Source organism: Paroedura picta, chromosome 9, assembly GCF_049243985.1.
Source record: "Paroedura picta isolate Pp20150507F chromosome 9, Ppicta_v3.0, whole genome shotgun sequence".
Lineage (NCBI taxonomy): Eukaryota > Metazoa > Chordata > Lepidosauria > Squamata > Gekkonidae > Paroedura > Paroedura picta.
This window is the reverse complement of record NC_135377.1, coordinates 79,544,200-79,567,842: the sequence shown is the minus strand read 5'-3', so window position 1 is coordinate 79,567,842 and position 23,643 is coordinate 79,544,200. Positions and strand designations below refer to the sequence as shown.

Sequence of the window (23,643 nt, the reverse complement as noted above, 5' to 3'; positions counted from 1 at the left end):
TTTTGTGTATGAAGAAGCCGAGTTTTTGTACCCTGCTTTTTACTGCCCAAAGGAGTCTTAAAGCGGTTCAAGATCACCTACCCTTTCCTCTCCCCACCACAGACACCCTGTGAGGGAGGTGAGGCAGAGAGAGCTCAGGGAGAACTGAGACTGTCCCACGGTCAGCCGGCTGGCTGCATGTGGGAGAGTGGGGAATCAAATTCCAGAAAGTTCTCCAGATTAGAGGCACTATAGCATGACACCAAGAGAGTCCAGACAGTACTGAGGTAATGCTGGCTGGGAAGACTGATGTTTCAGTGGGACTGGATCCCCTTGTCGTGGATGGACTAACACTGTTATCGTCAGAGCAGGTCTAGTGCTCGGGGTGTTGATACCTGAATAGCAGGCAAGGAGCATGTTCTTGGAGCTGCATCTGATTCACCAGCTTTCTCCTCACCTACACTCAGCTGGATCTGACCAAGGTGACTCATGCTTCTGTAACCTCATAGCTGGAGTCCTGCCACAGGCTCTGTGGGAAGCTGCCTCTGAAGCTAACTCAGGAACTGCAACTGGTCCAGAATGTCAGCTTCCGGAAAGATACGTTGCACATTTGAAACAGTGCTCTGTTTCTGCGTCCAAATCAAGGGGCTGCCTCTCCATGGCATGGAATCCACAGACTGGAAGGAGAGTTTGCTTTCACGTGTCCCTGTGTGCCAACCGTGGCCTTCTGTAGCTTGCCCCATCACTTAAGGTGTTCCATGTGGCACTGACTAGAGCCTTGGCCTTTTCCATCATAGCTGCGTGGAATGGGCTTCCAGAAGAGGTGAGAGGGGCTTCCTTCCTTGGAGATCTTCAGGAGGTTCTGCAAGGCCTGTCCATTTCCAGGGCTATTTTTGGGTGGGACAGCATGAATCTTTTAAGGGGGGAGGGGTTATTTTATGTTTAGTTTTAGGCAAGGATGCATTGGTTAAGGGGGGTGTCTTCTAATCTGGCGAGCAGGGTTTGATTCCCTGCTCCTCCTCCACATGCAGCCAGCTGGGTGACCTTGGGCTCATCACAGCACTGATAAAGCTGTTCTGACCGAGCAGGAATATCAGGACTCTCTCAGCCACACCTCTCTTACACGGTGTCTGTTGTGAGGAGAGGCAAGGGAAGGCGCTTTGAGCCTCCTTTGGGTAGAGAAACGCAGCATATAAGAACCAAGTTTTCTTCTTCTTCAGTAATCTCAGGGCTCCCTCAGCCTCGCCAGCCTCATCTCAGGATGTCTGTTGTGGGGAGAGGAAAGGGAAGGCGACTGTAAACTGCTTTGAGACTCCTTTGGGTAGAGAAAAGCAGCATATAAGAACTTCTATAATTATGATTGTAAGCTACCTTAAACCAAGAGCAAAGGCAGGATGCAGATGTTCAAATAAACAAACAAACAAATCCTTCGTATCTGCTGCATGCAAAGAAGATGACCATCTTCTTTCACTGAGCCACTATACCAGTGGTCCCCAACCTTTTTATCACTGGGGACCGGTCAACGCTTGACAATTTTACTGAGGCCCGGGGGGGGGGGGTAGTCTTTTGCCGAGGGACGTCGCTGCCACCGCCTGAGCCCTGCTCCACTTGCTTTCCCGCTGGCGCCCCTGACTTCCCGCCGTCCACTGGGGGCTCTTGCCAGCAGCAGCTGCGCAGTGCCATGCCGAGGAGAGCCTCAGCCATGGCGGCCACCGGAGAGCATCAGAGATGAGCAGCAGCCAGGGAGGAGGACGAGGAGGAGCGGCGGCCCGGTACTGACTGAGCCACGGACCGGCACCGGTCCCCGGACCGGGGGTTGGAGACCACTGCGCTATACTGCTTAGCAGGTTCCAGGAAAACACACTGAAAATAGAATCATGGATCTTCCAGCATCTCATCTAGTTTGGACTCCATACCTTTTCATTGTGCTGGGCAGCCAATTCGTATTCCCTTGCAAGCAGACAGCCCGGTTTGGCCAGTGCAAATGTCAGAAGGACATTTCTGGCACAGACAGCAGAGAGAGAGAGAGAGAGAGAGAGAGAGAGAGAGAGATGGACTTTGTAGCAGGGCATTAGATGGCAAGAACCAGAAGATCACATCCCCCCAGGAGGCACCAAGGAACTACCAATTGGATACATCAGAAACACCATCCAAAGTACTGGAGCTGGGGGAGAGGGAAAGAGCTTCTCTTCCTTCTGCTGACCACCAGCTGGGGGACCACCTGTCTGACTGAGCATCTTGGTCACAAATTGGGCCACTACCAGCCTGATACAAATGGAAGTGGAGGGCAGAAAATGGAGAAGCAAATGAATCTAATGAACACACATTTGGTTCATATGCTGTGTTTCCCCTTTGTTTCCATAACTGAAACAAGTCATACGAATGGACCTTTTTCTAGTTCCATTTTTCTTTTGATGGCTAATGAATGCACATCCCTGAATGAGATGTTTGCTTTGTACCTACCCACACTGCTTTTCCAATCCTCAGTGATTTTTAAGCTGCATATTTGGAAACCTTCTCCCTGACCATCTGAGACACTTATCCCTCAGTTGCTATCTATTTCGGACACACATCAAAAATGGCATAGATGGTTCTGTTCCACACTGGGAGCCTAAGATCACAGGTAGACACACATTCATAAATACTTAAAAAGCAGGTCCTTACCCGTGGAAGTTGCTCTGCTTGTTTTCAGAAATGTTTGAACACAGCCTGTGTCGGCTTTTGAAGATTTCACAAGTTATCGCAGCCAGGAATTGGGTTTCTGTGGCAGAAAATGAAAGTGTTTCGTCAGCCAAGGCTTCTTTTCTCACAAAGTGAGAAAACAGGGGAAAGGTGTGCAGTAAGGAGATTCATGAGCAGCACTGACAGATGCTCCTGGTCTCTTCATCTGTTTGATGATCTTGTTGGGAAAAGGAAATGGAATTAGGAGTGTGCATTCCGTGAATCTGAGCCAAATCTAAGCCAATTACCCCCCCCCAAAAAAAATTACCTAATTGATATTTGAGGGATATTACTTCCACTGGGGGGTTTATTTGTTTGTTTGTTGCTATTTTTCAGCAATCCAAAATGGTCAAGCTCAAAAAATCCCAACAACATTGAAAAACAGTCATCATTCCCAAACATTTACCAAATCTGCATACCATGTCTGTACTGGGATTTTAGGCTTGTGTGCTTCAGCCACTTTGGCAGCCATTCAAGCCCCGTGTCGGCCAGCTGGCCGAAGCACAAAAGCCTATAGGGAATATCGGGAAATACCAATTCCCCTGAACCTGAAAGTTACATATACATACATACATACATACATACATACATACATACATACATACATACATACATACATACATACATACCCCTAGATAGAAGGCATTAGAATGACAGCACAGGATATGTTTGAATTGCCTTGCTGGCCCTGATTACATTCCCTGTTCCATGTTTCTGACGTCCTTCTGTCACTTGGGACGTTGCACTGAAGCAATCGTAGCCTCTTTATAACAAAGCAGGGATGGAAGGACCTGTGAGCAGGACAGGCCAAATGACCACGCAAACACCATCTGCTTTTATGATGATAAATAGGCCCTGCACTTCCCCCCTTGTCCTCTCCCTCCTCAGGTACTTCATAGACTGGAAGAGCGATATGGACAACTTCTTCACAATAGATGGGACAGAAGGGACTATTGCCACCAACGAATTGCTGGACAGAGAGAGCACGGCACAGTACAATTTTTCAATCGTCGCAAGCAAAATTAGTAAGTACCAGCAGGAAAAGAACTGTGTTCTGAAAGCAGTTCTTAGAACGCTGAAGCTTTTATTCATTTCACATGCTACTGTGTTTGCCTTTTTAGGCTCCATTTTTGAAGCCATGTGCATTGCTTTCTCGGGACAAAGGGCAGGAATGCATTCAATCCAGGAACTAGTCATACAAATGTTTGGCTCAGGGGTAGTCAAACTGTGGCCCTCCAGATGTCCATGGACTACGATTCCCATGAGCCCCTGCCAGCGATTGCTGGCAGGGGCTCATGGGAATCGTAGTCCATGGACATCTGGAGGGCCGCAGTTTGACTACCCCTGGTTTGGCTGCTTTGGGCACAGATGTTTTTGCTTCCGGATGGGAGGGCCTCCGTACAAAGCCTTCCATAAACCCTCCACTTTCTATGTTTCTCCTATCCTCATTCTGCTCTTTCTCAAAGTGTTTCATTAGGACCTTTTTGGGAACAATGCAGTTCAAGCGTGTAGGCATACTGTCTGGAGGGTAGTCTTTTAAAAGGTCAGGGCCATCGCACGGCTACGTTATAGCAATCCCTCCCTTTTTAGAGTCCTCAGAAGGGCCTCCGGTTGCCAGACAGGTGAAATGTGCAGAGCAAATGGTAGCCAGAGGAGGAAAGTGTGCAGAAAATTCCTCTGTGGATCCTCCGTTGCTAAGGCTTTGCATTCATAGGAGCAGTTAAAGCAAAATGGAGAGTCCCCATTCTCCATTGATAGCCTGATCTCTTCCTTCCCCCTCAGTGTTTGCAAGGGGATGGTGCCATTTCGTGCTGTGAAATCCAGTTGCACCAAATGTGGATTGAAAGGGTGTTATTCAGTGGTGTGTGGAAGGTTGTCCTCTTCACACCCACGGGAGGAATGGACCCTGCTTACAGCAGACTGGTGCAGTGGGCGGACTGCACTTGTTAGCGTGGAGGAATTCAGGGTCTAAGGTTACTCTCCCCAAACCACATTTACACAGAGAATGTTGTGGAAACATTTGTGCAGTTGTGCGTTTCTGCCTTGAAAGTGAACACAGCAGGTCTCCTATGAACAGGATGCATTGACTCTAAATGTGAACGGAGTCGGTCATAAATGTGGGGTTTGCAAATGCCGCCCAAAGAACGGGAGCCTGTGGACAGATTGGGATCTCCCCTTCTCCAGGGAAGCTCATGGGTGACTCTGGGCCCTTCACATGCTCCTGTCCTCCGCCACAGGTTTATTGTGAGGATAAAGCTGTTTGGAAGCCCCTTCAGGCCCTCCTTGGGGAGAAAGGTGGGGTATGCATGATGTGAATAAATATTAGTGAACCAGCTTCTCCGTATCAAAACCAAGAGCACTTTAATGTTCCCCATGTTTCTGCTCGCTGCAACAGCCATGAAGGTTCCCGCAAGGCACTCCGGCTGAGCTGGAAGCTTTGCAGCAGCTTTGCTGGCTACTCTGCGCTGTTTGTAGAGGACTTTTGGCAACTGGGAATTGGCCTGGGTTCTGTTGGGATGGTTCTGACTGATGTTTGACCAGGCTCTTCTGGTAGTTATACAAAACCCAAATGTCCTTATGAATTTCAATGAGCTTCTCAGCTCTTGACTACTCACTTCCAAGTATGGATGGGTTTCAAAATTGTCCTGCCATTTCTGGCCTCAGTGAAGCTTACCAGATGGGCTCCAATCAACTCTCAGAAGCTCCAGCACATTTGGACTTAGCCACTTTGGTGTGGAAAATTGGGTGAAGGTCAAGGACAGGTGCACAACTGCATCGGCTGGGCTGGCTTCATCCCTTGGGCATTCCAAAGACCATCTGTGGCTTGAGATGGAGCACAATTTAAAATCAACAATGAGACTTACCCCTGTTCTCTCTACCCTATGACCATGTTAATAAAGACTTTTGACTTTAGCTGGAAGTGATTTAAGGTCCTCCAAAGTCTCCAGAGGATCAAGTTGGCTTTTTGGCTAACAGAATAAATGCCATCCAATTTAAACGGATCAAGATAGAGAACGCATAACAGAAATGAAGCTACAGAGACATCTTTCTTTCCCCCTCAACAAAGTCTGGTAACTGCGGCAGACATAATGCTACTGTGAATTCATTTATTTAAAATATTGATATGCCTTTCATTCTGCTGGCAGCTCAGAGTGCACGGAAGTCCAGAGTATAGTGGTTGGTTTAAAATCAAACAAATATATTCCAGGGGTAGGGAATTTTTGGTAGTTTAATTTTATTTTAGTGAATTCTTTAATCAGAGTCATAGCCATACACTCCTGGAACCTAGGCCTGGTTGTAATGAGATGATAAAAACGTAGGGCTGCAACTCTCCAGGAGAACCTTAATTTCTCCCAGAGTTGCAACTAATCAGTACTGGAGAACATGGGCAGAAGCAAGACTAACATTCCCCTCTACATGGCATCACTGCTAAATCACCAGGAATTCTCCTGTCCAGAGCTGGCAACCCCATAAAAGCAGTGGCTGTTCCCCTTCAGGCCATGAATGCATGGGTCACTGGACCCTAGTCACGCTTTGTGGTCCACGTGTGATATTGTCCATCCGGGAGGAGTGGTGTTTGTGCACATAATCCATTTATCTCACCGCATACAGAGCCCATGCTCCAGGGACCAGAGGGGCTGGCCTACTTGGTGTATGGGTTGCATGGAGTGGCATTCTTTGCTCAGCAGCTTTGGCTACCCCTGCCCAGGGTGGCAGTTCCCTTGCCCACTCCTTCCAGTTTCTAAGTGACTATTCAGGGTAGGTGAAGATGATTCATCTACACATTCACCACTGTCTACAGAGCGTGCCTTCCAAGGCTGGCCTCTGTTGTCAGGGCGAGGTTCCCTGCGTTCACCCGATCTGTGGCTCCAGCCTTCCATTGCCAGTCTGTTGAAGGAAACAGTGTGGCTGGGGAACTGATGCCTGGGGAAAGGGAGTGTGTCAGGCAGAGCCGCTTAGCACAACTGGATCCCACCATCCCCAGCACCCGTCGGTAAACCAAAGAGACACAAGGCACTGTGTTGGGCCAGAGCTGGAAAGTGTGGGTATCCCGCTTGAGGCATGGCCAAAGTCCTTCACCCAGCCTTCATATCGGCACTTACTTGTGTGAGTAAAAAGACGTGTCAGGAGAGATGGGCGCTTATGTCTTTCACCCTCTGCCTTATGGCAGACATATGGTGTTGCTTGGGCTCATAGACCACCCGCTTTCCCTAACTTCTTCCTTCTTAATTTTTTTTCTTAATAGGCAATCCGCTATTAACCAGCAAGGTCAATGTCATCATAAGTGTCCTAGATGTCAACGAATTCCCTCCTGAAATTGCAGGGCCCTACGAGAGTCATGTGTGTGAAAACGCAAAGCCGGGACAGGTATCTGCTCCTTTTTCATGTGTGCTGTTCCCTTTTGAGCCCGAATCAGGGACCGTGATCCCGTCCGACGGTGACTCAGCAACAACAGGAGTTATTGCTGCACTTTGAGAACTTTGCGTGTGTGACGGTGGATGCATTAAATATACTCAGTGGGGTTCCTACAGATGGAACTGCACTTGGGGCAACTGAGGCGAGTCCTGTGTGGAAGTGGGTCTTCAGAGGGCTGACTTGCGGGACCACCCATGCCACAGCTAAAGTGCTCCCTCAAGGGCTCCGGCCGAGGCTAGGAAGCAGGAGAAAGGCCAAGAGGCTGCGACCATGTCAGCATCTCCAGCGGCCTTGCGGTGGCAGCCCTTGCAGGTCACCAAGGGTGATGGCAGGACTCTTATTGCACACAGGCACAAACTGGTGCATGGGCCAAAATTTGGCACGGACTTGGCCCAGTTCAGAGTTCCCAAACTAATATTTGGGGAAGGTGCTTTTGTCCAGTTCAGTGTGGCTGTTCAGACCATTTAAACCTGAGCTTTGCAAGCCTTGAATTTACCGGTTAGGCTGTTGTTGTTGTGTATCCCGCCAGTCCCATTCAGCCGTTGTTCAGCCGTTGTTAGGCTGTGAGTCATTTCACCAGTCCGTTTCACTTCCCCCTGTTTCTCCTCTCCCCCGTTTGGTCTGAGGCATTTTTGTTTGTTTCAGGGTTTGGTTCAGGGTTTTGGCCCAAACTCCAAACCAAGCCAGAATGCTTAGGTTCTTGCCCATCCCCTGCTGCTATGCAAGCAGAGTCAGACCCCAAGCCCTGCGCCCATCTCAGCAGAGGGGCAGGAAGGGGCAGGGCCATGGATCTTGGGGCTGTGTCCACAGCATCCCTCCAAAGGAACAGAGCTCTGCCTGACAGCGACTGGGCATCTGGCATGGCTGGCAAGGGCCCAAGAAATTTCCCACCAGAAGCAACACCAAGCAGGTCCGTGACCCATCTTCCCCGAAGGCTGCATTCACCTGGAAAGGGGCACAGGGAGAAAAGAAGGATTGTGTGCCCAGTCAGGCACCTCACAGCGGCCCAGCTGTGCTGCTGAGGACACCCTGGGCCACCCCTGCTGTCAGTGGAGCAGGAAGGAGGCCACCAGGGTGGACCAGTGCAGGGGAGGCATGCAGCATTGCAGGCATGGCCTCCTGATGTGCATCGGTCTGCCCCAGATATCTCCCACAACAGCCATTCCAGCTGCTGCCCCTAATGCTGGCAGCTCTTCCAGGCTCTGGGGACCTCTGGGGAAAACCAGATGCCACTCATAACCAGCCGCTCCCACTTGATTATCATCCACATGGAAGAGAGGGTGGAGGATGGGCTGCACCAGCCATGGGTACTGTGGCCCCTGGGGCCATGGCAAGGGCCCAGATTCCTCCATATCCTTGTAGGCTGAAGGAGCCACATCACCTAAGACCAGTGGCAGCTGCCCACCTTCCCAATCCTCCTGTGCCCCTCCCTCCTCCAAAGGCATTGAGTCTGCCTGCTCATCCTGAAGGGGCCTGGGTGCAAAGATGATCCAAGCCATCAAGAACCTGGGTGGAAGCAGAGAGCTGTGCCTGACTTTTCGGGTAAGTATGCTCTGACTTGGAGCATGCCAGAATATTATCTTCATAGTTAGCTCAGGGATGTTGGCGTTAATAGATCTTAAACATTGGAAGATCAAAAGAAGGACAGTGCCCTTAATGTGAAGGTATCTGGGTCTGAAGAAGAATTATCAGAAAAAGCCAAACTAGCTGCTTGTTACCACCACTGGAGATCAGAATTGCAGTTAAGAATATTAAAACTGAATCAATTGGAACAAAGAAATCTAAGCTGGCAACTAGATGAAGAACTTTTCTTCAAGGTTTTCTGGCAAATAGATGGGGAAGAAATGGAGGTAGTGACAGATTTTATTTTCTTGAGTTCCAACATCACTGCAGATGGGGACTGCAGGAAAGAAATTAAAAGACGCTTGCCCCCCGAGGAGGAAAGCTATGGCAAATCTAGACAGCATCCTAAAAAGCAGAGACATCACCCTGCCAACAAAAGTGCGTTTAGTCAAGGCTATGGTCTTCCCAATTGCAATGTATGGCTGCAAAAGTTGGACCATAAGGAAGGCCGAGCGTCAAAGAATTGAGGCTTTTGAACTCTGGTGCTGGAGAAGACTCTTGCGAGTCCCTTGGACTGCAAGGCGAACAAACCGGTCAGTCCTAGAGGAGATCAACCTTGACTGCTCTTTAGAAGGCCAGATCCTGAAGATGAAACTCAAATACTTTGGCCACCTCATGAGAAGGAAGGACTCCCTGGAGAAGAGCCTAATGCTGGGAGCGATCGAGGGCAAAAGAAGAAGGGGACGACAGAGAATGAGGTGGCTGGATGGAGTCACTGAAGCAGTAGGTGCAAACTTAAATGGACTCCGGGGAATGGTGGAGGACAGGAAGGCCTGGAGGATCATTGTCCATGGGGTCACGATGGGTCGGACACGACTTCGCATCTAACAACAACAAATACACAGATTGTGTCTTTTTCTATTGTTCGATTCTGTCTATCCTTGTTGTACATTCCTGAGTTGTTGGGGAAAGCTGTACCAACCAACCCTGTATTCCCATTACCCTTGCAAATGTGGTGCCCACAATGGTGCAGAACCCAAGGCCGGATCCTACATACCCGGGATGCCAGCCAGCATGGCCACTCCCTTGGGCCCACCTGTTGGCGGCCAGGTGATGCCATCCATGCGGAGTGAATCGCTTGCAGAAGAGAAGGCCGCTGTGAACAAGCTGTAGTTGGTGTTACATTTCTTTTCTATCCTATCTCATAAGGCTCAGGGCAGATTACAATAGGATAAAAACATATCAAGTTATATACAAAATATACGGGAAAGAGGGGGGTTCATAAAGATGGCGATTTGAGGAGGTTGGTGGATCCTGACAGTTGCTGGCTCCTATGTTTCTTAGGCCGCAATCATAGGCCTGTCTTCCAAGCCCTGAGGAACTCTACGCCGGTCTGTACTTGTCCTTGATCCGGAAATTACAGCTGGTGAAGAGGGCGGCTGCTAGGGACGTGACAGGATCACCTTGGAGGGCCCATATCCAACCTGTGCTGAGGCAGCTGCATTGGTTGCCAGTTGTTGCCCGGATCAGGTTCAGAGTTTTGGTTCTAACCTTCAAGGCCTTATGCGGTCTGGGCCCCACATATCTGAGGGACCGCTTGTCACCCTATGCCCTCCCGCACAGGGCTTTACACTCTAGGGAGCCTCAACCAGGGCCAGGGCCTTTTCAGTCCTGGGTGAGCTGCAGGCCCTGCAGGAGCTTTCTATGTTCCGCTGGGCCTGCAAAATGGAGCTCTTCCGCCAGGCCTTTGGTTGAAGCCAGGGCAGTGAGGAAGATCACGCCCCCCCCCCCAGGGCTGGTGTTAGCACCTGGGTTCTTGCCAGATAGGCCCCTTCTCCCTCCCTCATTGTGGGGGGATCAGTCTTTTGGGCGCAGGGATAGAGTTATCGCCTTGTTTGCCGTGGTTTTTCTATATTAGTATGACCTTTTAATGGGGGGGGATTAATGGATTTTTTAATGAGGACTTTGTGGCCCGCCACGAACCACTGTATGAGAGTGGCGGGATATAAATACATACATACATACATACATACATACATACATACATACATACATACATACATACATACATACATAACTAAATCCCTCAGGAACATGTCTGTAACATAAGTAAATGAGATTATCCCCACTTTATGATGCCGGACTGACAGGACGTTTGAGTCAGGGACTTCCTCTCATGGATCTCCCACCCGGGTGTCAACCAGGCATGACCCACCCGTAGGTGACAGGCCTACAGCATCCTAAGAGCAAAAATCATGGTAAGTCAAGGCTTTGCCAAGACAAATATTAGGGATCACAAGCTGTGTAGGCACACGTTAAGCAACTGATGTTGTCCCTCTTCGACAAATTAAGCGTGACTCTCTCAGAAAGAAGTCGTTTGTCACCATCTAGTGAGCCTTAGGAGTCCACTGAAGTCAGGCTGTATAATCATAAAAATTCAGTAGTTTCCTGCCGGGCAGGGGAAAATACTGTCGAGTATAAGCACAAATGTATGGCAAGTGTAAATTCTGCTAACCATCACTGCCTTGTCCTACACGTTTCTTCCCCTCATTAACAATTTCAGAGAACTCCACTTTTCTTGTGCTCCTGCTCAAAGGGAATAAAGGCAAGCAACTGCCTTGCTCGTTGGTCTTGTTATATAAGCTCTGCAGGATTGAGGACAGAGCGTCAAGGTCCCAGGCCATAACGCTGGGTCCTTATTGCGTTCAGAACTGTTGCCCAAAGGAGAGAGAGCTTGCACTTTCATTGCTGGAATTATTAACCTACAGAGTGAAAATATGTCCTGGATCTCTTCCAGATAGGCAGTAACCAGTTCTAAATAATGGTCCAGAGAAGCTAGAGGTATACCAAACCTCCTGGGACTTTCTGGCTCCATTACTACAGTCGGGAGGTGCATATATATATATATATAGTTTTTAACTAACCCAGGGAGGAGTCCGGAGGACAAAGTGGATTTCTGGTCCTCTGTCTGGTCTGGGGTTGCCTTGCTGAATTCACACACAATAGAAAAAGGAGGGGAAGGGAGAGTTGAATCTGCCAAACTCCACCACCCCCCACCCCCCACCCCACATTGGCTTCTCCCATTTCCCCCCTCTCAGAATTCCTACTCGGAGCTCCACCAGCAGAAAATGGTTGGAGGAAGGCTGTTACAAGCAAAGGGATTCAGATATTAAGGCAGGAGAGAACTGTGCCCAACGCTACAGAGTCCCAAACAGCTCATTAATTTCGGATAGTGAAAAAGTGGCCAAAGGAATTCAGTTGAATTAATGCCTGAAAAATGCCATGATTCCCTGAGTCACATAAAACATATATACATGATGTTTATGGCAAATGTTCCAAATGAGAATTATGCCAGCAATGGCAAGGGAGTGCTGACTATCGGACACGTGCATGCCGAATTTCCAAAAAATATATAGAAACAGAAGGGTGAATAGAATCAATCACCTGGGGGCACCTGTTCACTTAGCACAAGGGACTTTCAAGCGTTAACTTTGGCAATCCCATTATGAGACCGTCTCCTGTAGTGCAGGGTTAGTCAACCTGTGGTCCTCCAGATGTTAGTGGACTACAATTCCCATGAGCCCCTGCCAGCGTTCGCTGGCAGGGGCTCATGGGAATTGTAGTCCACAAACATCTGGAGGACCACAGGTTGACTAACCCTGCTGTAGTGGTTTGAAAAAGAAGAATAGTTCTTATATCCTGCTTTTCACTGCTCAAGGGAGTCTCAAAGCATCTTGCAATTGCCTTCCCTGCCTCTCTCCATAACAGACACCCTGTGGGGCAGGTGGGGCTGAGAGAGCTCTAACAGGACAGCTCTGTGAGAACAGCTCTAACAGGACTGTGCCTAGCACACGGACAGCCATCTGGCTGCATGTGGAGTAGGAGGAGTGGGGAATCAAACCGGGCTCCCCAGATTAGAAGCCGCCACTCTTAACCACGACACCAAGCTGGCTCCAACCAGAATGTGGCCAACCAGAGTTTGCATCTCAAGTCTGCCATGCAAGCTTGCTGTGACCTGTGAGCCCATCACATATTCTCAGCATCTCAAGGGGGAGGGGGTTATAAAACGGAGGAGATAAGGAACAATGTAGGACACTTTTGAGTCTCCATTCGGGAGAAAGGCCAAGTTTAATAAAATGCACATAACCTTTTTCTTCTATGTGTGCCAACCTCTTCCCTCTGTGGAAGGAGGGCATTGTTGTCTAGACTTTAATTTATCTCTTCTGGATTCGGAGAAGGGATGAAGAAGTGCCACGTCATGACGTGAAGTGACCTGGCTGTGTTGAGCTGCAACCACTCAATGGTCATTCCAAAGCATGCCCAACCTTGGTGTGCTCATGCCACCAGGAAGGTGTTGGCACTTGGCACCTTTGGAGACTGACTCTGTTGGGTCCATTCTTCCTGTAAGGGAATCCCTGCTTGGGAAATGGCCTTCGGGACACAAAGGCCCATCCCTCCTGGCCTTTTTCCGAAGCTGCCTTTTAAATGTCAAACAGTGAAGTGCCCATCATTGTGCTGGGTGGGATAGGTTCTCAAAGACCAGCCTGTCAATGATGGGACCCCTTGGGTCTGCACACAGGTACACTTTGCAACACTCCGTTGAAATAACCTGTTGCCCGCGGCTGAATTGCTCTGTGTTGGGGCGATGAATAGGGTTTCTCCTCAAGAACAGCCCTTTACAGTCAGTCACAGCCCCTCTGCTTGTATGCTGAGAAAGCGAAGGAGGAAATACTAATTAGTTTTCAAAGGGGGTGGGGGGAAGTGGCATCAAGTCACAGCCAAGTTATGGCAGCCCCCTTAGGGTGTTCAAGCCTGGAGATGTTCTGAGGTGTTTTGCCGCCTGTGTCTTGGCCCTGAATTTCCGAGATCTAACAAGATCTAAGCTGGGCCATCCCAGTCAGTGCTGGTGGAGAATGGTACGCAGGACGCTTGAGAAGCAGGAAGCTGCTTGGAAGGGGCAGGATGAGAGGGGCCACCCGGACTCCCTTGGATCCATGCGTCGCTCATAGTGGCTCTTGGTCTTCCTTTGTAGAGTAGCACAGTGAGCACAGGGGAAGCCACAAAAAAGGAATAAATATGTATGAACAAATGGAGAAATGCATACATTTATGGATGTATTTAAATAGAGATGTGTTTGTAAAACCATTCTCCCACGCATTTCCCCACACCCCATCCATACTATGCACACTCCATATTTGTATTCCCACACAACTTACACACACTACCCACAGACCACTCTCACACACCAGCACTCACACCTACGCAGTCTAACAGTTATTCAGAACTTTACTGAGAGGGTCTCTTTGCTTCGGTGTTGATTCCCTTTTCCACCAAAAGAACATAGCCCATTTGTCCTTATACCTGAGCGGCCCATGTGTTTACAGACACAGAAACACCTGGATTGCTGAACCAATGGCAAAGGGCTTCACTTTTCACTTCACTGAGCCAATAGCTAAAGAGTTTTCCAAGGCAACAGCCGGGTTCTCCTGCAAATCCATGTCTTTATTTAATGAATCCTTTTTATTTCTGCAGTCGTATTAAGTGCCCTGGACAGACTGATCAAAGAGAGCTTTGACTTTGCAAACAGATGTGCAGATCAAAGACCAGAGAACCAGAGATCTGGGGGGATTGGCAAGGAATCCAAATTTTACTTGCACTTCAAATGTTAGGATTTGTTCTTTTAACAACGGAATTCCAATAGGCCCAGAGTTGTGTATTGTCACTCAATAGTCTCTAGCTCTGTTATCTAGCTTGTTATCTGATTATCAAGTTAAGATTCTTCTGGTTCCATCCCTAGCATTGCTTGGTTGTATCCTAGGTGATCCAGATTGTTGGTGCTGCAGACAAAGATTTGTCACCGGCTGGGCACAGATTCTCCTTTCGGCTGTCGCCTGAAATTACTGCAAAGCCCAACTTCACAGTCCATGATTACAGAAGTAAGGTTGTCTTTTTTGTCCATTATTTTGTCCGCTTACTGCTATACCGGCAACCCTGTATGCATGATGTGTGTGTGTGTGTGTGTGTGTAGTTTCAATGTGCAATGGCCTTTTTCCTGATTATGAGGGAGAATAAGCATTTCAGGTTCAACGCTGCCGGCTGTAGGATGACCAGCTGAAGGTCATCTGACTGGGTGAGTGACCAGCCTTAGACAGGAATATCTGCAGAGTTGAGGCCTGGGAGAATAGGGTTAGTCCAACCCCCTGCTCAACGCAGGATCAGCCCAAAGCATCCTAAAGCAGGCTTTTAGCTCAACTGGGTCTCCATCGGCACAAATTTAGCCGAATGTGGCAATATCTTCCAGAGGGTTTTCCCCTAAAGTAAAGGGTGTCTTCTGATGCACACCAACCTCTGGTGGTTTAGTTCCTCAGGTGGGAACTAAACTTATCTATAAGAAAGTGGGGTGGGTCATTCTGTCTCCCAGTCCCGATGCAGCCCACATCCAAGAGGGAGAAGCACAACACACACACACACACACGCCCCACTGGAGAGAGCCTCATAATGTTGAGAGAGAGGCTGGGCGAACTTGAGATCATAAACTTGAGGAGACACTGTAGGCAATCCCAGGGGGACCTGCTAGCAAATTGGCTTCTAAACTCTCCCCCTGCTTAATCCTTTTAATCTCTACATCTGTTTTCTTCCTCCTCGGCTTTTTTCAAAGCAGTGATAATGCAGCTCCTACCGGGAAACGCTGCTGCTCACAGACGCTCCCTTCAAACCACAGATTACTGGCGAGCGGACAAAGGGTAGCAAGTGTCTGCTTTGATTTCTGCTGAGACTTTTCTTAACTATCAGTTCTGAACAGGGGCAGAGGTTTCCTATCTTATTCAGGCAACTCTCATCGAAATGGGCAAAACAAGAAAGCCAGCGCCCCCCCCCCCCCACTCCCATGAGAGAATGGACTGAAAATCACAGCAGTCAAAGGGTGCTGAGGCAGAATCAGGGAAAACAGGAGAAAGGCAATGTGAGTGAGATTCTGCTCCCTCTGGTTGCCCCCCCCCCTCCTCCTTCCTGGCTACTTTGCTGTCGAGAAGGACAGGATTCCTGCACTGGAACCAGAACCCCTAGAAGTGGTCCAGCAGAAGCCGTTTGCTCAGTCTTGGGCGGCAACTGAATGGATCGGGCCACTTTTGGAACAGATGGAACAAAGAAGGTGCCCCCAGTGATGGCAAAACAAGGGATAGCTAGAGCTCCACAGCTCCTCGTCTCCTCCCCCTCTTCCCTCTGTAACATGGTGTGATGCAAAATGTCTAGCAGGAGGGTGTTGTGCTGTGATTTCCCAGGGCCCGCTCCATTTCATTCCCCTGTCTTGTGTGGGCAAGTATCTTTAATGTTCCCGTGTGTGTTGTTCGAGTTATTCTGCAGTTTCCATTATCCTGGCTCTCCTGTTTTGCAGACAACTCAGCGGGCATCGTGGCCAGGAGAAGTGGCTACAGCCGGAGGCAGCAAGAACTGCATTTCCTTCCGGTTGTGATAGAAGATGGCAGTTACCCCATTCAGAGCAGTACCAACACCATGACCATTCGCGTTTGCAGGTGTGATTCCGATGGCACCATACTCTCTTGCAATGCTGAAGCTATCTTCCTGCCGGTTGGACTCAGCACAGGAGCTCTGGTTGCAATCTTGCTGTGCATTGTTATACTTCTAGGTTAGTGTTCTTCCTTTTACATACTATTCATTGCACTGCCTCCCCCAAGACCAGGGCTGAATCTGCACTTACTTTGTTTATTCCGTTGTGGATCCTGCTGAATCCAGATCGATTTGAACTCGGGTCTTCCTCTACCCTCCCCGCCCCCCATTGAAACAGAAAAGTGTTCTGCACATGGTTAGGGGAGTTCAGAAGGGGAGGGGGGAGCCAAGCACAGCCAGAGCCTCCTACTTTTTTCTTGAAGGGGGGGGAGAGGATTTGAGAAAGCAGAGGAGGGGGGAAAAAAACCATGACAGAACTTAGGGCTTCTAGAGCTTATGCTGAGAGAAAATTAGGGCTTCCCCTTTAAGGAAAGCTTACAGCCTTGGCCAATCAGGGCTTCTCTACCACAGAGTCAGCCCTGGCCAATCAGGGCTTCTCTTTCACAGAGCTCGGCAACAAATTCAGAGCAGGCACTGGCTCCGCATGCTTTCTCATTCTTTCTCAATCCGATTCTTCAAATATTGAGAGTTATATCCACTCCAGGATATTGCAGGATAAAGGTAGGTTCACTCTGGACCAATCATGCTTGTTGCAGAGGGAAAATTTAAATCAGACAAAATCAAAATCAGACAAAACCAAAATCTCATTCAGTGAAGGTGGCAGGGACTGAATCAACCTGAGATTGGAATAAAAGCTCCGTGCAGACTCCACCCAGGACTGGGCATGATGTGCTTTGGGACATTTGACTGATATGGAAGTGTTTTCCCCAGTCACGGACCTCCCTTACGAAAATCTAATCTAAAGATTCCTTTTCCTATCACACTGACCATCCTTTCTGGCATCATGTGTGGGGGAGTGTGAGGGCATTGTCTCTAAAGGAGAAACCTGTAGAGACATGGGTCTCCTTGGAACACCCTGTAAGTAGTGAGAGAACAAAGGTAGAGAAAGCAGAGAGGTCAGAGGACAGCCCCCAGGTGAAGACAAAGAGAGGCATCCCATTCAAGGAGAGAACACCTACCCACAGAGTGATGTAGCCTCCCTCAACATCCAGGCATAATGCAACGTGGAGATTTTTCAGTGGAAGAACAGAAATCAAACTCCACACACACACATACCCAAAATCCACAATGCCCTTTTATTGGTAGAAGAAGAAGAGTTGGTTTTCATATCCTGCTTTCTAGAAGGAGTCTCCAAGCGGCTTACATTCGCCTTTCCTTCCTCTCCCCACAACAGGCACCCTGGGAGAGAGGCGGGGCTGAGAGAGCCCTGATATTACTGCTCTGGGCAGTCATGAGCCCAAGCTGGCTGCATGTGGAGGAGGAGCGGGGAATCAAACATGGCTCTCCAGATTAGAAGCTGCCACTCTTAACCACGACACCAAGCTGGTTGTAGTTATTTATGTCTTGACTAGTAAAAAAGCCCATTGTATTCCAAATACAATGGGCCCTAGCAGGGGGGTGGAGAGCGAGGGACTGGCGAGGGCAGGGTGAGGAAAGGTAGCTTACCAGTGAGAGGGCTGTAGCGACGTCGGGCAGCTCCTTCGCGGCGGGCAGCTCCTTGGGTGGCTCCTTCTCGGCGGGCAGCTCCTTTGCGGTGGGCAGCTCCTTCGGCGGGCGGCTCCCTGGCGCGGTCTTCTTGCCGGCGGCCATCTTCTTGTGCCGGCGATGCGTTTGTAGAGGCCGGGGGCTCCCTGGGCGGCGGCAGGCGCGGCCCGCGGGTGCGGCCCGCGGGTGCGGCCGGCGGGTGCGGCCCGATCCGCGGGTGCGGCCCGCGGGTGCGGCTGGCGGGCGCGGCCCAATCCGCGGGCGCGGCCGGCGGGCGCGGCCCGATTCGCGGGCGCGGCCGGCGGGCGCGGCCCGATTCGCGGGCGCGGCCGGCGGGCACGGCCCGATCCGCGGGCGCGGCCGGCGGGCGCGGCCCGATCCGCGGGCGCGGCCGGCGGGCGCGGCCCGATCCGCGGGCGCGGCTCGCGGGCGCGGCCCGATCCGCGGGCGCGGCTCGCGGGCGCGGCCCGATGTGTGGGCGCGGCCCCCGCGGGGGCGGCCCCCACGGGCGCGGCCCGATGCCCTGCCGGTCCCCAGCCTAATAAAGGTTGGGGACCACTGGCTTAGAGGTTCTTAGAGGCCGGCTGGCTTGGAGCAACTGCGAGCTGCGCTACGCGCGGCTCGCAGTTGCTCCGGCAAGGAATCGGAGGGACCAATCGGCAGGCGCTTCGCGCCTGCCGATTGGTCCCTCCGATAGTCTGTCATGAGGAAGGGGCCAATCGGCACCCTTCCTCATCCCGGACACAGCCCGCCTTCCAAGGGCTTACTGTTTTATTTAGTCCGTGGCGCCCGCGGCGCCACGGGCGGTGTAAAGATAGTCTGCCTTTCTCACTGCGATGTAAGGTGGATGACAAAATATGAAAGCAACACAACAAAAACAGTATAAAACATACTATGAAGTATACAGCAAAACTGAGTTACAAAATTAAAAATAAACAATGCATTAAAACAGTGTAGTGCGTATAAATACAGCACAATAAACTATTGTCCTATATTCTTTATTAAAGCACTCTTGTGAACAATGCCATTTTACTGTATACCTATTCAAAAAAATAATTTACTTTTAAAGTATTCATTTATTTATTTAATTTCTAGACACAGGCTCGGGGTGGTTAAGAACATAAAATTCATACAAAAATTAAAATCATAAAAACATAAATCATAAAAATTGTACACACAACCAGTAAGTCGTTGTTGTTACCAAGTCAGAGTAAATGTTCTGACAATTCATGGGTGGGGTTAGTCTCAAGTTTTTCCCAAGTTCTGATTTCCGTTGGGAGGGGAGGGGAGGGAAGCCCATTTCGATGCTCTGTTGCTCATTTTGGCCTCAACCTGGCAAAGGAGTGCCGTTTTGCAGGCCCTTCAGAACTTTTCGTATAACTCTCATAATGTTTGATATATATGTGTGGGGTGGGAGGGGGAGTCTCTGCACGAATCTCAGATCACTTAAGAACCCTGCTGGCTTCCACCTGTCTAGTCTGGCATCCTGTTTCAGGTTTCACATCACAGCCCATGATGCCACCCCCAAAGCTGGCATTCAGAGTTTTGCTGTATTTTTTAAAAGTTTGTTTTTGTACCCGAGTCCAAAAGTAATCTTATGAATTAGCCCCTGTGGTTCTTCAATATCAAAGGCCAACAAGGTATTTTATTGGCAAAAAGTCTGTGTCTCTCCGTCCCTAATTGGCGATTCTGCTCTCCTCCTAGTCATCGTTGTTCTGTACGTAGCACTGAGACGGCAGAAGAAGAAAGACACCCTCATGACCTCTAAGGAAGACATCCGTGACAACGTCATCCATTACGATGATGAAGGAGGCGGGGAGGAGGACACGCAAGCCTTCGACATCGGGGCCCTGCGGAATCCCAAAGTGGTGGAGGAGAACAAAATGCGCAGGGACATCAAGCCAGACGCTCTTCGCTTACCTCGTCCGAGGCCGCCGGCCGAAGACAACACCAACATCAGAGATTTCATAAATCAACGGCTGCGAGAAAATGACGGGGATCCCTCAGCACCCCCGTATGACTCTCTAGCCACGTATGCTTACGAAGGGAACGGATCAGTGGCTGAATCTCTCAGCTCGATCGATTCTCTCGCCACGGAAGCCGATCAGGATTATGACTACCTGAGTGACTGGGGACCTCGCTTTAAAGTCCTAGCAGAGATGTTCGGAGAAGAAGAAAGTCATAACCCTGATAAAGTCACTTAGCTCGTGGGGGAGGGAAGGCCAAAACGTAAATCTGCAGCAAACTGAAAATAAATAAACAAGCTTTATAGGACAAGATTCCTTTGATTCTAAGAGATAGCAGCTGTTTCCAGCGAGTTCCTATATTTATCATATTGTCCATTTCGGTTTAACCTATTTGTTGGGAGAAAGGATCATCCTCGACTTTCTACTTCTTTTGTCGGTTGATCTTTTTTATCGTTCCTTTGGAGTCACTCTGAGACAATCTCAGGCTTTGTAGCTACAACTTATCAATACGACAACGTAGAAAGGGAAAAAAAGATAGCTTTCCGGCATCACGGTGGAAGAGCGGTAGGATTTTTCTTAATTCCACTAAAGTGCCTATTGAAACTCTTTCCATTTCAAGTGGAAATGACTGTGGTGACAGAGCTAAGAGAAACAGACATAAAGGGAAGGACGTTAGCTTTATGTCATGGAGCAATAGTGACATGCAGGCATCGGATTCTTCTAAAACAAAACTGGAAGAGAATGGCTGGAATCTCTCTGTCCAGTAACTGCAGAGTGTTCTTTTGGGTTCTGTTTTTTTTTTTTTTTTAAACAACACCAACAGCAAGGATATCAAAGGTTTGCCCGGTTTCACATTTCTTATGCCTACACTTCACATGGGGGGAAAGAATGAAAAGATGTTATTCCAATTCAAAATTGTAAAGCCCACGGTCTTAAACTGAAATCAATTAATATTTAAAATGTTTATCAAAATATTCCACTTTTTTCAAGAATTAAAAAAAAATGAGATGTGATGCGAGTAGATCTTCCTTATTGGGGTGCTCTGCTCATTATCCCCTCCCCTCCAGCTACAGAACGGGGTGTCTGGTCTGATGGAGTGGATTTTTGTGTACATCCACTTCTAAAACAAAATGGCTGCTACACAATTATTTAGATTTGTATGAGTCTTTTTTTTCATTTGTTGTATTTTAAGGATATATATATATATATATGTGGCCTGTCCTGATGTTGGTATTCTTCTGCAGCGTCAAACATGTTTATGATTTGAGCTGTAACAAACGGGTCAAATTCACATTTAATGATGGAGCTTTGGGGAAGAAGGATGTTGGTTGGTGTGGCCTTTGAGACGCTCAAACAAAGTCGAAGGCTTAAAAAGACTAAATGAAGAAGTGTAGATTGCAAGTGATTTACATCAGAATCTTCCCAGAGCTAGGTCAAACAAGCTCAGGGATTGCACAGCTCTCTGAGATCCTGGGGTCTCCCTGTGCACGTGCAAACAGTCCCCCTAAGGTGACATTTACAAAAGCACTGGTTAGTGTGCATGAGATTTGAACAAAAATGTCCTTTGACGACAAAACAACAGCCAGAAATATATATTTTTTTTGTTGTGTGAATTGCTTAGCTCTTTCATGATAGGCTCTTCCTCAGGGGATGCCGTTTTCCACACAAGCCTACCCAAACAGAACACTTCTCGGTTGGGCCTGCACACAATTTTTCTGAGCCCGGTACCAAATTGTACTTTCCTCCCATCCCCATATATAGATCACGGGTCATGAAAAAAAGCTGTTTATGGACTGAGAAAAATGAATCTGACCATAACAAAGGGATTTTCATTCCCACGTAAATCCCCCTCTCCATTCTGTCCTCTTCCCAGTTGTGTTTTGGCCCTGCTGGTTTTTAAGTGAGAAAGGGCCTAACCTAATTTATGAACCAGAGAAAGACTTCTAGGGGAAATATTGCAATTGTAACGCAGCTGACAGTTACATCATTTTCTAGGTAATGATGACCAAATGTTAGCGACGGCAGTTTTAGGGTCGGACGCTTCAACCGGCATCGGCGGCGCCCTTCCCCACCCGTGCCATGGCGCTGGCTGCTTCGGGCTGGAACGGCGGCTACGGCGGCCGAAGCGCCCAACCCTAGTAGCTGTGAGCCTTCAAGTTGCCAGTGGCTAGTGGCCACCCCAACAAGGGGCTTTCCTGACAGTTGAGAAGCAGGGATGGTTTCTCATGCTGCAGTTGTACGTTTTCAGGAAGGATCCGTTATGAATAGAGATCTCTGACCACGTGGGTTGGTCCTTAACTGTGGCTTTGGCCACATGCTCCGGTCCGTCATAGACATTGTTCATCTGAGCCAGACAACTGGTCTGTCCAGCCCGGTTGTCCCTCTGGTGGAGGTTCTCTCAGCATCTTTTAGCTGAAGATGCCGAGACTGAAACTAGGATGTTCTTCGGAGCACTTATTCCAGGGGGTAGCTGGAGATTCTTCTTGGATTAAAAACTGGTCTCCAGATGACATGGACAGCTCACCTGAGGAAGATGGATGCTTTGGAAGGGGAACCCTCTGTCATTATCCCCCACTGAAGCATCTCCTGTCCCGAAACCCCACCTCCGCAGGCCCCAACATCTTCAGGACTGCAACCCTAGATGTTCTTCATGCGTGCCATGTGCTCTCTCGTCAAGCCACAGTTTGGCCACCCTGCTATAGAGGAATCCAATCATTTACATCAGGGGTAGTCCAACTGCGGCCCTCCAGATGTCCATGGACTACAATTACCATGAGTCCCTGTCAGCATTCGCTGGCAGGGGCTCATGGGAATTGTAGTCCATGGACATCTGGAGGGCCGCAGTTTGACTACCCCTGATTTACATGCAAGTTCCTTTTGATGTTGCTAGGAATACATGCCTGGAAGTGCCTGCTGTACCTGGTTCCATTAAAATCTTCCCTCGTCATTTAGCCAATTCCCAAATATTTAACTGGTGGAAATTCCTAACATTTTATTCATGAGTGTGTTTTTTTTCCTCTTCACGATTTGGCTCGTATCTTAGAGATTTTTGTATATTTCCCCCCACTTTTGCACAGGGCTGTGAAATTGGTTCTGTAACTCATACGAGTTTGGCCTTTGCTGCCTTCAAGCGAGGTTTATAATAGCACCAGAAGAGCTTTTTACGTGATTCATGACACTGAAGGGCAGAAAATCAGTTTTAAAAACCTGATGGAAATGAATGCAGTGTGTAAATGACAATGTTGTTCTCTCCTTGGCCGTGTTTCTCTTCTTACTTTCCCTTTTTCTCTCCAATGGGGCACAGCAGCTGGTAAAAAATGCATGTGATGTTTCCAAGGTAATGCTCCATATGTGGACGTTACCAACATTCTTGCAAGCTTGGCTTAGATATTTTCTTTGGAGCCAAACTTCTGAGTGATGCATAACTGGGCACATAAGAGCACATGCAAATAAGCAGGGATTACCATAACTGAATGTTTAAACCAGGGGTAGTCAAACTGCGGCCCTCCAGATGTCCATGGACTACAATTCCCAGGAGCCCCCTGCCAGCATTTGCTGGCAGGGGCTCCTGGGAATTGTAGTCCATGGACATCTGGAGGGCGCAGTTTGACTACCCCTGGTTTAAACCTTAGGCATGTAACTTATGAGAGCTTTTGATGCATATGTGCTGCCCTACCTGGGCACACCCAGGGGAAGTCCAAGTTCCGACACCCTCCGATGGGGAGCTAAAACCAAGTTATTCTCCAAAGCCATATCCCAATCTAGTCCGCATTTTAGCACTAACTGAGCAAGTCTGAGTCCAGAGGGTGAGCTAAAGGAAGAGTCT

The 23,643-nt window shown here is 49.0% G+C and overlaps 1 protein-coding gene across 9 annotated transcripts in view; it reads left to right on the top strand.

Annotated features, from left to right (window-relative positions):
• Positions 1 to 20,892, top strand: part of CDH12 (cadherin 12) — an 873,293-nt gene extending 852,401 nt beyond the window's left edge. For 7 of the 9 annotated variants that reach the window (XM_077353396.1, XM_077353395.1, XM_077353393.1 and 4 more), the window contains 5 exons: positions 3,589 to 3,725; positions 6,947 to 7,068; positions 14,498 to 14,615; positions 16,073 to 16,324; positions 19,555 to 20,892. In XM_077353396.1, coding sequence (XP_077209511.1) covers positions 3,589 to 3,725; positions 6,947 to 7,068; positions 14,498 to 14,615; positions 16,073 to 16,324; positions 19,555 to 20,054 — 1,129 coding nt within the window. In that variant the 3' untranslated portion in view covers positions 20,055 to 20,892. The remainder of the gene's footprint in view (positions 1 to 3,588; positions 3,726 to 6,946; positions 7,069 to 14,497; positions 14,616 to 16,072; positions 16,325 to 19,554) is intronic. The other 2 variants (XM_077353401.1, XM_077353400.1) reach the window with 1 other exon arrangement.
• Positions 20,893 to 23,643: the final 2,751 nt, after the last annotated feature.